The 15,270-nt window shown below is 39.8% G+C and overlaps 1 protein-coding gene across 6 annotated transcripts; it reads left to right on the top strand.

Moving 5' to 3' along the window:
• Positions 1-16: 16 nt before the first annotated feature.
• On the top strand, positions 17-15,270 carry Tatdn3 (TatD DNase domain containing 3). Of its 6 annotated transcripts, none has more exons than XM_070041528.1 (10): positions 17-125; positions 2,005-2,037; positions 3,007-3,080; positions 3,942-4,026; positions 5,254-5,316; positions 6,625-6,734; positions 7,323-7,378; positions 9,100-9,212; positions 11,658-11,792; positions 14,513-15,270. In XM_070041528.1, exons 1-10 carry the CDS (start codon positions 60-62, stop codon positions 14,654-14,656), a joined length of 879 nt encoding a protein of 292 aa, XP_069897629.1. In that variant the 5' UTR covers positions 17-59; the 3' UTR covers positions 14,657-15,270. The 6 variants fall into 6 exon arrangements, with proteins under 6 accessions (XP_069897629.1, XP_069897631.1, XP_069897630.1 ...); XM_070041530.1 differs by having other exon boundaries at positions 11,715-11,792; positions 14,513-15,269; XM_070041529.1 differs by having other exon boundaries at positions 11,712-11,792; positions 14,513-15,269.

The following is a 15,270-nucleotide window of genomic DNA, read 5'->3' as shown; positions in this document are numbered from 1 at the left end:
CCAGTGCTGGGTCCAGCCCGCTCTCCGGCCCGACTCGCAGGCGTGTCTCAGGAGCTGTCATGAAGGCGGTAGGCTTGGGCCTGGTGGACTGCCACTGCCATCTCTCTGCCCCGGACTTTGACAGCGTACGTGAGAGCGGGGCGAGACTCGGGGGAGTGGGGAGGTCCCGGCCCTTACCCCAGGTTATCTTCTCAGAGGCCCTGCTCTCTGCCTCTCGGCGACCTGACGGATTTCTTGTTGCACTTCAATCCTGCTTCTTCTTTCTGATCTCCACAAAGCTTGTGCTTGTGGTTTCTGGAGCCCTTTCCCCTGTCTCCCCTGTTTATTCCAGCCCTCAGTTTACCGGAATCCTCATCTGAGACACGTGAACTCCAGGTCTACTGGGGGAGAGAAGCAAACCAAAGAATAAAACACACCGAAACACACCCATATACACATTGAGTTAGCGAACAAAAGATAATTGAGAAGTGGGTATTTCAGGGGAGAAGTTTAGGAGGTGATATTTAAGGCTAGGGAGCCAGTTAGCCAAGCAAGGGGGTGACTACTGGGTGAGGAAAGCAGGCAGGTGGTAGCCCCCCCCCCAACCCCTCGCTCCCCACCCCCTGCTAGACAGGATAGAATTTGGCCTAGTTACCATAAAGCTGGATGATCCTGAAAAAGTAGAAAAATAATGGAATGAAACGGACACTGGAGAAGTTTGTAGGGGATGTATGATATAAATCTATAATAAATTTGGATCACACGAGAAGCACAATTCAAATCCATTAAGGTTTCTGTTATTAACAAAAGCTGGTGATAAAAGGGTGGGGGGGAAGCTGACAAGATCTAATATCCATTTGAAGACCATTTTGCTGCTGTGTGGGAAATGGCTGGAGAAATGAATGATAGACAATTAAGAAGCTTTGGCACCATAATGGTTAAGTACCAGGATGACAGCAGGGGAATCTGAAGGAAATAAATGTATTCAAGATACATATTCTTTTTTTAATTTAATTTAATTTAATTTTTTGTCCAATGTGAGGTTTGTACTCAGGGCCTGGGTGCTGTCTCTTGATCTTTTCTGCTCAAAGCTAGCACTGTATCACTTTGAGCCACAGCACTACTTCCAGTTTCTGATGGTTAATTGGAGGTTAGAGCATCATGGACTTTCCTGCTGGAGCTGGTTTTGAACTATAAACCTCATATCTTAGTCTCCTGAGTAGCTAGTATTACAGACATGAGCCATCAGCATCTGGCTTCAAGGTCTATTTTAGAAATGAAATCCACAGTACCTGTTGAGAAATTAGATATGGAAGCAAATATAAAGGCAGGATCTAAGATGACTCAGATGTTTAGCTTGTGCTTTAGGGAGGACCTTGGAGCTGTTTACAGAAATGAAGACCAAGAATGAATGGAAATGGGAAGGTGGGCAGGAGGGATAGTTTGTGGGGAGAGAAGATTTATATCAGGACACATTGGAAAGCCTGATCCCACCACAGTGGAGAGATTACATAACTGTTTTTAAGTGTGAATCATGACTTCGGGGGAGAATTACAAGTTAGAGATAGAAGTTGGGCATTCTACGTAATGATATTTAAAACCATGAGAATAGATGAAATCACTTCAGGCAAGTGTAGAGAGAAGAGCAGAGGGTCCAAAATCAGAAAGACAGAGGAGAGCCAGTCAATGAGACTGGAAAGTAACCACCAGGGAGAGATGAACTTGTAGAAGCCAAGAATGGGAAATAGGACAAGTAGCAAAGAGTAGACAATTGAGGGATCCAAAAGCTGCTGAAGAGTGGAGTTGAGTAAGAGAGAGACAGAGAAGTGTCCTTTATTATTAGAGGCATCTATTTAATGCATTAGGAGCAAGGGCCAGACTACTGAAAGAGTAAAGAGGAGCTAGGTCAGTGTAGTCTCTTCACTTTTACCCTCTTTTATGATGTCTCAACTACATTTATATACACAGCCAAAGGCAGGTTGCTTATTCGCCTAAAATAATTGTGATTACTTATGATTATTTTAGGATCTGGATGATGTGTTGGAGAAAGCCAAGAAAGTAAGTCAGTATCTATAAAATTGCCCTCCTTTTTTATTTTTGCTCTCTGCTACTTTCAAGTTATTTTAGCTTGATATTATGTGGTTGCATCCACACCATATGATAAACAAGTAGCATTTATAAGTGGTTACTATCTGTTCGGCATTAATCTAAGACGTCTGAGAAAGCTACTATTTTGATAGTTTGATAGATGAAACTAAGGCCTAGAAATTTGTAACTAGTCTCAAGACACAAAGTAGTGAAGAGATAGAGGACAGGTTAGTATGAGTTCAAAACATGTTCCTATGGCTACCTTGCTTACTCACACTAAAGAATGGATTGGTGTATCTATTATTTCTTAAATCCACAGCATTAGGGAGATCTGGGATATATTGTAAAAGCTATCTCAAACATTTTGATTTGTTAGAAAAAATGAGGCTTATTTTAGTTGTGTTCATGAAATTAACTGCAGCTAGCAATTTGGCTCTTCTCAGAAAATGACAGATCCTTAAAGGGGTTGCCAGTTTTTACATATAGCCAGGTTTTACTGTGGAGGTTCATTCATTAGGCACATGGGCTTTGTGCCCTAATTAATCACATAGGCCTAGTGACCTTAGGCATGTGATTTGACTCTATCCAGAACTCTGACTTTTGATTCAATTACTTGTGACTTCTGAATTCAATTCAGATTCAATGAGATAGCATTATATTCAGGGCCTGGACATAGTAAGTACTCAGTGGTAGCCATTTTTATATTATTACTAGAGCTTGGGTGAACAAGAATAATAAAATATACAGAAACTTTAAATGTTTATTTAATTTATATGAAACATAAGTATTATTTGGCTCTCTCTTCCTCTCTCTCTCTCTCTCTCTTCCGTGTGTGTGTGTGTGTGTGTGTGTGTGTGTGTGTGTGTGTGTGTGTGTGTGTGTGTGTGTGTGTGTGTGTGTGTGTGTGTGTGTGTGTGTGTCTCCATTTCTCTTTTTCAGGCCAACATTATGGCCCTTGTGGCAGTTGCTGAACATTCAGGAGAATTTGAAAAGATTATACAACTTTCAGAAAGGTGCTACTTTTAATTAAGAATTTTGTTTTGTTTGCTGTATTGCCCAAGCAGGTCTTGAATTCACAGATTCAGGCAATTTTCACCCATTAGCCTTTCAAACACTGAAACTCTATAGATGGCTGCCATCACAAGATTTTATGATTATAAAGAGCTCCTGGGGGCTGAAAAGGTGGCTCAGTGGTAGAGCGCTTGCCTTGCATGCATGAGGCCCTTGGTTCGATTCCTCAGCACCACATAAGCAAAAAGAAAAAAAGCCGAAAGTGGCGCTGTGGCTCAAGTGGTAAGAATGCCAGTTCTGAGCAAAAAAGCCAAGTGAGGACAAAAGGCTCTGAGTTCAAGCCCCAGTATGGACACAAAAATAAAATGGATTTTTGACATTGTAAATCAAACAGTAGATTTATTAGAAGTTCTTTTTCTTTCTTTCTCTTTTAGCAGTACTGGGATTTGAACTCAGGACCTTGTGCTATCACTTGAGCCATGCCTCCTGACCTATCAGGAGCTTTTTTTTGGGGGGGGGAGTCCAGTCGTGGGGCCTGAACTCTGGGCCTGGGCACTGTCCTTCAGCTCTTCAGCTCAAGGCTAGTGCTACTTCCTGCTTCTTTGTGGTTAATTGAAATCTCAGAGTCTCAGAGACTTTTCCTACCTGGGCTGACTTTGAATTGCAGTAATTATATCTCAACCTTCTGAGTAGCTATGATTACAGATATGAGCCACCAGTGCAGATATGTTTTAAAAGAGAAAGAGGATGGGAGAAGGACACAACATCATAGCCCTAAAAAGAGATTTTTTTGTATTTGTTCAAGTGACATTATAGTCTCCTAGAAAACTGTTCCTGCTTCTTAATTTGTTCTACATTTTTAGATACAAAGGGTTCATCCTGCCATGTTTGGGTGTTCACCCAGTTCAAGGACTTTCACCAGAAGACCAAAGAAGTGTCACATTAAAGGTAACCAGTCATACAAAACAAAAACTATTAAAAATAATAACTTTTGCCCTAATAACCTTCCTATTTCTAATTTATATTCTTTTTTGTTGTTGTTGTTGATTGTGGGGCTTGAACTCTGGGCTTGGGTACTGTCCCTGCACTCTTCAGCTCAAGGCGAGTACTCTACCGCTTAAGCCACAGAGCCACTTCTGGTTTTCTAGTGGTTTATTGGAGATAAGAGTCTTGCTGACTATCCTGCCCAAGCTGGTTTTGAACTGTGATCCTCAGATCTCAGCCTCCTGAATAGCTAGTATTACAGGGATGAGCCACCGGCGCCCAGCTTTCTAATTTATATTCTAAGAAAAATAATCCAAAAGAAAAGAACTCCACCATCTTTCATAAAGATGTTTGTTATGATATTGTTGGTTGTAGAGAAAAACTGAAATAATCTAGAGGTTCAGGATTATATAAATTATTAGCTAATTTGTAGAGTCTTAAAATATAATAAATATAGGAAATGAGGGCTATCTACTATATTTTTACCTCCTTCTTCTTAACTCTCTTTTGTTCTGATGATCCTCAGTAGAAGTACTTTGCAGTGCACATATTATAGAAATAAAATTTACAAAGTAGTTTTTTTTCCTTGTTTGGAAAACAATTATAACTTTTTTTCCCCCACAAAGTAATTTAAAAGTTACCCACAAGCCATTTTCCATATGACTGGCTTTTCCCTGCTTGAGAAGTGAACTGTGACTGGGTTGATACTCTTTACATGGGAGAAAAGTGGTATGAATAAAGTCCAGTGTACAAAGTTCCTTCAGTAGACCATAAAGACAAAAGAGATCAGTGAAATAAAGAACAGAGGAAGTGTGAGATTATTGCTACTATAAATTCATTACCAGTAGTACTCTAAGAGAGCAGAGCACAGGGCATTCCCCAGAGCTCAAGTGCAGTGACCACCTGGTGGCTCACTTTTCTCAGCTGTTCCAAGAAATCCAAATCATGCCTCCTGTCAGAAATGCCTCCTACACAGGAGGCAATGTGTAGTGGAAATCTTCATAAAAAGTCATAGTTTTATAACCTGGATAAATGTGTGATGTGTTTTTACTTAGATTTATAGGTAGAGCTAGTCACAATTTATTAAATGTATGTGAAGCACTAGTGTAGCATAGGCACATAATTGATGCTTATTGACTATTACATCTTTTCTCTTTGCATATTAACAAATACAATTTTTTTCTCTCCTAGGATTTGGATGTAGCTTTACCTATTATTGAGAATTATAAGGATCGGTTGTTGGCAATTGGAGAGGTAAAGACCCATCAGTTGACAAAATAACTTCTAATCTAGATCTGCATATGACATATGAGAGTAGCCCTTAGTTCAGTTTTAGTGACTGTCACTGACTTGGATAATTATGTTCACCTTGCTTCAGCTAACTAGTAACTTACTGGTATTTTGTCAGTAAGCAAGAATGTTTGGCCGGGCGCTGGTGGCTCACGCCTGTAATCCTAGCTACTCAGGAGGCTGAGATCTGAGGATCGCGGTTCAAAGCCAGCCCAGGCAGGAGAGACGAGGCCGTGAGACTCCTATCTCAAATAAACCACCAGAAAACCGGAAGTGGTGCTGTAGCTCAAGTGGTAGAGCGCTCGCCTTGAGCTGAAGAGCTGAAGGACAGCGCCCAGGCCCAGAGTTCAAGCCCCACGACCGACAAAAAAAAAAAAAAAAAAGAATGTTTGGGGATGAGGGCTGAGAAGGTGGCTCAGTGGTAGAGTGCTTGCCTTGCATGCATGAGGCCCTGGGTTCGATTCCTCAGCACCACATAAGCAGAAAAAGCCAGAAGTGGCACTGTGGCTCAAGTGGTAGAGTGCTAGCCTTGAGCTGAAGAGCTGAGGGACAGTGCCCAGGCCCAGAGCTCAGGCCCCATGACTGGCAAAAAACAAAACAAAACAAAAAACAAGAATGTTTGGGGATGAAACTATACAAAGCCTAACATAGGCTTATCTTAGAAGGAAAAATCCAAGCTAAGAGTATTTCTTTTTAAATTAAATATGGGTTATTACTCTGGTGAGTTGAAATTTTATATATATATCCGTTCACAAGTAATTTTAAAGCAAGTTTAAGTAGACTAGCATTTTCAACTAAGGACCATTTTGTTTAAATTATAATGGTAATTTTAATCATTTAGTAAAAATACCATTTCTTATTGAAGATAAAAGATAAGAATAATGATTAAATTTAGAACGTAGGTTATAGAATGCATCGAAAATTATATCAAAGAAAGTAGATACCTGAACTCTACTATCCAGTGCAGTGAACACTTGAAATATGAGTGCTCTAAATTCAGATATGCTAAAATTAGATTTCAAACTTTTAGTTCTCCCTCCCCAAAAGATGTAAAATAACTCAAATGTTTACATTGATTACAAATTAAGTAGTATTTTAGATCTAGTGGGTTAAAGGGTATTATTGAAATTAATTTCATTTTTGTTATTTTTAATGTGACTACTAGAAAGTGGAAAGCCACATGTGGCTCCCATTTGTGGCTCATGTTATATCTTTAGTAGGTGTTAGTACCTCTTTGAGGGGTGGTCTAATTCTCTTCTTTTTCTGTTATAGGTTGGACTAGATTTCTCCCCCAGATTTGCTGGCACTCAAGAACAGAAAGAAGAGCAAAGACAAGTCTTAATCAGACAGGTCCAGTTAGCCAAAAGACTAAACTTGCCTTTGTAGGTTAATTAATCATCTTTCTGTGCTAATAGCAAAAAAGCATGGTTTTTAATTCAGAGTCAGTAACTATCCTTTAGAAACTGGAGTTAGGAGGAATGAGTTTATAGCCTAGTGGTAAAGAGCTTACCTATCATGGGCCAGGTTTGTTTATGTGGTATTGAGGAGCTTGAATTGGTTTTTTGAGACCATGCTGGTAGTTCATGCCTGTAATCCTAGCTACTCAGGAGGCAGAGATCTGAGAATTGCAGTTTGAAGCTAGCCTGGGCAGGAAGGTCTCTGAAACTTTTATCTCCAATACACTACTCAGAAAAAGCCGGAAGTGGCACTGTGGCTCAAGTAGTAGAGTGCTAGGCTTGAGCACAAAGAGAGTCAGGGACAGTGCCCAAGCCCCAAAAAGTTCAGCAAAAAGTTCAAGCCCCAAGTTCAGCAAAAAAAAAAGCAAATTAAATAATAATCACAGAGTCCTCCTGAAATGGAGCCCTATGCCTTTTTCTCTGCATTATTTTAATACATTAAAATAATATTTTTGTAACACTTCAGGTTTAAGCAGTATTTTCAAAATTAAAAAGAATGTTGTTGTTAAACAGAAATGTCCACTCACGCTCAGCTGGAAGACCTACTATCAGCCTCTTACATGAACAAGGTATTTAGCGAAAATTGTGCCTAATGTTCAAGTTTCACAATTTTAGTTCAGTGTTCCATAGAGAAAACTATATTTTAATCTTAATGGGGCAAGAGTAGAGGTAGAAATCAGCTAAGGTGATCTTGCCCATCAGACTAGTGTTTATAAGGATTTTATACATTTATCAGGCCAGGAAAGAGCAAATGAAAAGTTCAATCAAGTAATTAAAAATTTTTTGTGTGTGTATGTCTGCCAGTACCTGGGCTTGAACTCAGGACCTTGCATTCTCATTTGGTTTTTATACTCAAGGCTAGTGCTCTTCTACTTGAGCCATACCTCCACTTCTAGCTTTTTTACTGATTCATTGACGATTAGAATCTCATAGATTTGTCTGCCTGGGCTGGCTTCAAACCTTGACCCTCAGATCTCTATCTCCTGAGTAGGTAGACTTACAGGCATGAGTCACCTGTTCCTGGGTTAAATTCCTTAATTTAAAAATTAGCATCTCTGATGTTTAAATCACCTTATTAATGAGAAAGCAAAAATAGGCAAGGAAGGGCGCCCACCGCAGTTACCTTGAGTCACTGTTATTATATATGTGTGTTTTCTGGCTATTGCTACAGATAATAGGTGATACAGAATGTGGCTCTTACATATAGAAGTGCAGTGGATCATCCCAAGCTGCTCCCAGTGCAAGCATACAGCTCATACATCATTATTGAGACTTCAAAACAATGCCACCCATGGCATTTTAAGACTCATCTATACATGGACAAAAATTCACAGGAGTACATGTCAGTGTATAGGTTTGTGCTTACAAGAGCACACATTGGTTGCTTGTGTCCTAAACTGATTACATGACTCACTGTGGTTTCAATCAAATAATAATGTAATTGGCTGACCCAGGAAAGTGTTGTATTCTCAGTGATGAATACTAAACTCTTCAGAAATTACTGAAAGCATGGTTTTTTATTTAGAGTGAGTAACTATCCTTTAGAAACAAGTTGGAAGGGCTAAGAGTATAGCCCAGTGGTACAGAGCTTGCTTAGGACAGGCCAGGTTTGTTAATCCCCAACATAACATAAGCAAAGGAGTTTGAATTGTTTGCTTTTTGTCGGTCGTCAGGCTTGAACTCTGGGCTTGGGCGCTGTCCCTGCACTCTTCAGCTCAAGGTGAGCACTCTCCCGTTTGAGCCACAGTGTCACTTCCAGTTTTCTAGTGGTTTTTTGGAGGTAGGAGTGTCAAGGACTTTCTTGCCCAGGCTGGCTTTGACCCTGATCCTCAGATCTCAGCCTCCTGAGAGGCTAGGATTACAGGTGTGAGCCACCGGCACCCGCTTGAATTGGTTTTTTTGAGGCCAACTCTTGACTATTTAATTTGTGAGTCATTTGACTCATTCGTCTACCATTTTTTTGTTGGAAAAATCAGCTTGACTGCCTAAAATTCTGTTAAAAACAATAATTTGACAATTCACAAACACAGAAAAAAATCTGATGGTATAGGAAGCTTAAATAATAATTTAAATTTTATGATTCAATTTCAATAGCTATATTCCGAAGGTTGAGTATATTTTTTACTCTTTGTGCACTATATACTTACCCTTTAGAAGGCATAACATCTCATCATTAGTTCCTAGGGAAAAACATCCACTTAAGGTTTCAGATCTCCTTTGGGGTTTGATTAGAGACAGACCTCTTGTTAAGGAAATGAACTAGAACTCTGGTATGTCTTTCATTTGGGAGGTGCTGACAAGGTACTGCTGCATGCATTTGATGGTCGGCCATCCATAGCCATGGAAGGAGTGAGAGCTGGGTTCTTCTTCTCAATCCCGCCTTCCATCATAAGAAGCGGACAGGTAAATTCTCCCATTAAAACCTACTCAACACTTTGTAAAATGCAACTAAAAATACAAATGTTGAGCCAGATGCCATTTTTATTATTGCCTCCCAAAGACTTCTCTTTACTGTAAAAAAATTTCATAGATGGGGCTGGGAAGGTGGCTCAGTGGTAGGGCACTTGCCTTGCATGCCTGAGGCCCTGGGTTCGATTCCTCAGCACCACATAAGCAAAAAGAAAAAAGCCGGAAGTGGTGCTGTGGCTAGGGACAGCGCCCAGGCCCAGAGTTCAGGCCCCACGACCGGACTCAAAAAAAAAAAAAATTTCATAGAAAGGATATGGTAAGCCAGGGCTGGTGTCTGATGCCTATAATACTAGCTACTCAGGAGGCTGAGATCCTGCCAGCCCAGTCAGGAAAGTCTCTGAGACTCTTATCTCTAGTTAACCACCAGAAAACTAGAAATGGAGCTGTGGCTCCAAGTGGTAGAATGTTAGCCTTTAGTGAAAGAGCTCCAGGACAGTGCCCAAGCCCTGAATTCAAGCCCCACAACCAACCCCCAAAAAGGATATAATGTCAGGTGCTGGTGGCTCACAGCTGTAATCCTAGCTACTCAGGAGGCTGAGATTTGAGGATCATAGTTCAAAACCAGCCTGGTAAGGAAAGTCTGTGAGACCCTATTTCCAATTAGTCACCAAAAAAGCCAGAAGTGGAGCTGTGGCTCAAGTGGTAGAGCCCTAGCCTTGATAAAACCAGAAAATTGTTGACAAAATTCTTGCTATACTATTCCATTTACATTTATTTTTTTTTATTGTAAAGATACTATACAGAGGGTTACAGTTACATGAGTGAGGTAATGAGTACACTTCCTCTTGAACATTGTTACCCCCTCCATTGTTTTCCCCCTACCATCCCCTCCCTCCCTCCCTTCCCCGAGGTTCTTTTTTTTTTTTGATTGTGATTAAGTGATTACATAATTTCTGGAAATTCACAGTCCAGTTACATTTACAAAGTTATTCTCAAGTCTCTACCACACATGTGCATATATAAAAATTAGCTCAATGCAGGTACTGTTATTCACGCTTGTAATCCTAGTTGCTCAGGAGGCTGAGATCTGAGGAATTGTGTTTTGAAGCCAGCTGTTAGAAAAGTTTGTGACACTTACCTCCAGTTAATCACCAGGAAACCAGAAGTAGTGCTGTGGCTCAACATGGTAGAGTATTAGCCTTGAGCACAAGAGCTCAGGGAGAGCGCCAAGGCCCCAAGTTCAAGCCCCATGACCACCACCAACAAAAAAATCCTCAACATTGGATCAAAGACCTAAATGCTCAGAGAGCTAAATTTTAAAACTCTGAGGAGAATAAAATTTTTCTGACACAAAACTTAGTTCTGAGTTCATTACAATCTTTAAAAATTCTTTTTTTTTTTTGTTGGTTGTGGGGCTTAAACTCAAGGCTAGCACTCTATCACTCGAGCCACAGTGCCACTTCCAGCTTTTTCTGTTTATGTGGTGCTGAGGAATCGAACCCAGGACCTCATGCATGCAAGGTAAGCACTCTACCACTGAGCCACCTTCCTTCCCAGCACTCTTTAAAAATTCTTATAGGGTGGGTGCTGGTGACTGGCTCACGTCTGTAATCCTAGCTGCTCAGGAAGGTGATATCTGATGATTGAGGTTCAAAGCCAACCTAGGCAGGAAAGTCTATGAGACTCTTATCTCCAATCAACCACAGAAAATCAGAAGTAGTGCTGAGGCTCCAATGATAGAGCCTAGGTTATGAGTTTAAACACCATGACTGGAAGAAGAAAAAGAGAGAGGAGAGAAGAGAGAAGAGAGAGAGAGAGAGAGAGAGAGAGAGAGAGAGAGAGAGAGAGAGAGAGAGAGAGAGAGAGAGAGAGAGAGAAATGATAAGAAAGAAACACCAAAGCTGAGCGCACATGGCCAATAATCCTAGCTACTCAGGAGGCTGAGATCTGAGGATCACAGTCTAAGCCAGCCCTCGCAAGAAAGTCCATGAGACTCTTATTTCCAATAAACTACTCAGAAAAAGCCAGAAGTAGTGCTATGATTTAAGTGGTAAAGCACTAGCTTTTAGCAAAAGACGTTCAAGGACAGTACCCAGGTTCTGAGTTCAAGGCCCAAGACCCGCAAAAAAAAAAAAAACTGAAAACAACTAGTCCTTGGATCATGCAGTGGGCATATATCAGATGTTTGAATGTCTTGCCTGGATATGCCTTATTTCTTTATTATATGTTTATTGTCTTTAAGTAGTTGTACAGAGGAGTAACCATTTAACAAATGATATATGCCTACTTGTTTTGACAACACTTTGGTTCCCTGAGAGCTTTGGGCCATATTTTGCAATGAGTGTTTATATTTTAGCATAACTATTAATAGTGAAATATTGTGATCGTAGTAAGCATGTGGTAGCATTTACCAGTTGAATAATAAAACATGATTTTTAGATTCTTGCAGACATAAGAGGCATTTCTCATGCTTTAAACTTTATTTTCTCTAAGAAGCAGAAGCTTGTGAAACAGTTGCCTTTAACTTCTATCTGCTTAGAAACAGATTCTCCTGCACTAGGACCAGAAAAACAGGTATTTTTCTAATTTCTACATTATTTAGATTGTAGCTTTCATGTGAGCTGTTTTTAGTTTGTATTTTTCATTATAGTATGAATACAATGGAATCTTACTGCTTGGTTTGAGTTCTTTTCTAAATAATTGTTGCACTCCAGAGAATAGGATTTGATAGGAGGCATAGCCTATTTATATAATAAAAATCGTAAGTGTAGTAAAAACAGTGTCTGAAATCAGAAAGATTTCAGTCCTGTTACCCACCAGCTGACTTTATACATATGACTTAATCTCTCTGAAATTTATTCATTTATAAAATAATGTCACACCGTAAAGACTATGCTATATATCACATGAAGTAATCTATATAAAAGTGTCTAGCAGTAGCTGGTCTATAGTAGGTGATCAATCAGTCTTAATTTTCCTTCTTTCAATTAGCATATTGTAGTGAGGGCTTATTTCTTTTAGTACAAGTATTGTTAAAACCATACATTTATTTATGATCTTTAATGTAGTATAACATTGTGTTATTATAGACCACAAAAAGTCAGTTTTTAAGTTTGTTACTTTTTCATATCACTGTCTTAGATTATAATTTTCTAAACTGGAGCCATAGTCTCTGCTTTATTTGCTTTAGATAGTGCCTATTACGCTTAATGTGCAATTTAACAAGACCTGGGACTGCCCACCAGATCTTTTCCTCCCTGTCTTCCAGAGAACTGTCACTTGAAATTCAGATTGTTTTTAGAAGCAGTAGAGATTAGATATGATTAGTAATAAATGATAATTATTTGTGATTGAAATGGATATTTGAGTGGCGCTGTAGCTCAAGTGGTAGAGCGCTCGCCTTGAGCTGAAGAGCTGAGGGACAGCGCCCAGGCCCAGAGTTCAAGCCCCATGACCGACAAAAAAAAAAAACAACTTTGGTTTAAGCCGGGCGCTGGTGGCTCACGCCTGTAATCCTAGCTACTCAGGAGGCTGAGATCTGAGGATCGCGGTTCAAAGCCAGCCCGGGCAGGAGAGACCGTGAGACTGCTATCTCCAATAAACCACTACAAAACCGGAAGTGGCACTGTAGCTCCAGTGGTAGAGCGCTCGCCTTGAGCTGAAGAGCTCAGGGACAGTGCCCAGTCCCAGAGTTCAAGCCCCACGACCGACAAAAAAAAAGAAAAAAGAAATGGATATTTGATTAAGTCCAACTAATTATACATTTTATAAGAATGAAAAAGATACATGAATGGGAGCATATATCTAATGCCAGTTATTTTTATTTGAGTGTATGACAGGTAGTATAGAATTGCCTTCCTGTTTAATATAAAATGGAAAGAAAAGGACCTAACAGTTTTTTTTTTTCACTAAACAGGAATAATTTTTTTTACTGTGTGTGAGCCCATCCTGGGGCTTGAACTCAGAGCCTGGGCCTTGTCCCTGAGCTTTTGTGCTCAGGGCAAGGGCTTTACCATTTGAGCCACAGTTCCACTCCCAGCTTTTTGGTAATCAATTGAAGAGTCTCACAGACTTTCCTGCCCAGGCTGGCGTTTCAAACTGCAATCCTCAGATCTCAGTCTCCTGAATAGCTATGATTACAAGCATGAGTCACCGATACCCTTCTCAGGAATAAACCTTGAATGCAATTGCAGCTCAGTTTTTTTTGGGTGCCAGTTCTTGGGCTTGAACTCAGGGCCTGGACACTTATCCACAGCTCTACTTCTGGCTTTTTAGTAGCTAATTGGAGAAAGGAGTGTCATGGACTTTCCTGCCTATGCTGGCTTCAAATCATGATCCTCACATCTCAACTTCCTGAGTAGCTAGGGTTATAGGCATGACTCCCTGGCACCAGGAACAAGTGAATTTTATGTTTGTATTTAGTCATTTTGATAAAAACCAAGTTTGTAGCAAGGTATTCAGTAAACTTTTATCATGAAACTTGTTCTGAGTGTGATAATTCATGGTTACAATTCCACCACTTGAGGGCCTTGCTATGCTATACAGCATGAGCCTTTCTCAAAACAAAAGAAAAAGCTACATAGACAAAGTTAGAAATCACAGAATAATCATAAGCATGGATATAAACTGTCACCGAAAGGTTTCCACCATAGTATAGTGGGTAGGAGCATAAACTGAAGTCTGATTGCTTGGGTCTAACTCAGATGGACTGCTTTCTAGCTGATTAGGACTCCTTCTTGTCTGTTAAAAGGAGATATTAATGCCAATGGTACTTATCTTAGAGTTATTTTTGAGGATTAAATGAAATATTCTATGAGAAACTTAGAACAAATCTTCATCAATGAAAAAAGCTACTAAATATAAGGAGCAACATAGTCTTAGCGTCTATAATCAACATAACAGCCATACTTGTCTCTCTCAGTACCTGCCCCAATTTAAAACTGCTAATAAATATAAAAAGTAAAAGCCAGGCACTAGTAGCTCATGTCTTTAATCCTATCACGATTTGAAGCCAGCCTGGGCAGGAAAGTCTGTAAGACACTAAAGTGCTAACCTTGAGCAAAAAACAAAACATAAAAAAAACTCAGACACAACTGCCCAGACTCCAAGTTCAAGCCCCAGGACCAACACAAAATAAAACAAAATTAAAAATATATGTGTGTGTGTAAAATAAATAAAAAGGGGTTCATCAGTTGTTCTTATCAACCCATTTTTTTTCTGTGTAGCTAGTCTGTAAGGATTTGCTTCCTTGAGTATGGTATTGTGATTGCAGTCTAAACTTTGCTCTGTTTCAGACAAGGAATGAGCCCTCCAACATTTCTGTTTCTGCGGAGTATATTGCCCAAGTAAAAGGGATCTCAGTGGAAGAAGTTATAGAAGTGACAACACAGAATGCATTGAAACTGTTCCCCAGACTTCGACATCTGCTCCAGAAATAGCATCAAAACCACCCATTGCAGGACAGCAGTAGGGGGCAGCATTTGCAAAAAACAAACATAGATTATGAATCTGTATTGAAGAAGCCTAAAGGGATACCAGTTATAGTTTCAGATAAATTATCTTAGAAACAGTACAACTGAAACCTTAGGTTCTGACTCTAACTTCAGCTACTTTTCACTTAGCCAAATCCTGGCAAGAGACTGGAAAAGCATTGCTTGCTTTTTCTTATCCAGCCCACTAAATGGAGCCACTGTGCACTATCTGAATCAAACAGTCAGTTCTGGAATGGGGCTTTGCCAGGTAAAACTTGGCCCTCCTGTGATAAAGGGGAGCAGGCCACACTCAGATCCTTCACTCTTGCTTGCTTTCATAGGATTTAATCAGTAAAGGAAGTGTCAGTTTCTACCAGAAATCTCTTTCCTGAGTATAAAATTGAGCCTTTAGTACTGACTTACTTCTCTTTAAAAACATTGACCTTAGATTTTTACTCCTGAGGCCAATGTTTTGTACAGTCATTATTAAATAATGAAGCCTAAAATTTGCTTAACAACCTGATTTTATGTTCTAAATTCTATCAAAAATGTAAAATATAAATGACACTATTAAAAATGAG

The sequence above is a fragment of the Dipodomys merriami genome, unplaced genomic scaffold (genome assembly GCF_024711535.1).
Source record: "Dipodomys merriami isolate MVZ:Mamm:240054 unplaced genomic scaffold, mDipMer1.0.p SCAF_31, whole genome shotgun sequence".
Classification (NCBI taxonomy): Eukaryota; Metazoa; Chordata; class Mammalia; order Rodentia; family Heteromyidae; genus Dipodomys; species Dipodomys merriami.
Note: the sequence above shows the minus strand (reverse complement) of the source record. Positions and strands in the feature narration are given on the sequence as shown.

What these genes read in the sequence shown, in the direction of transcription:
- Tatdn3 (XM_070041528.1), top strand. Translation starts at nt 60, where the DNA reads ATGAAGGCGGTAGGCTTGGGCCTGGTGGACTGCCACTGCCATCTCTCT. An exon ending in TGTTGGAGAAAGCCAAGAAA is followed by an intron (nt 2,038 to 3,006) that starts GTAAGTCAGTAT and finishes TCTCTTTTTCAG; the next exon opens with GCCAACATTATGGCCCTTGT. An exon ending in AAAAGACTAAACTTGCCTTT is followed by an intron (nt 6,735 to 7,322) that starts GTAGGTTAATTA and finishes GTTGTTAAACAG; the next exon opens with AAATGTCCACTCACGCTCAG.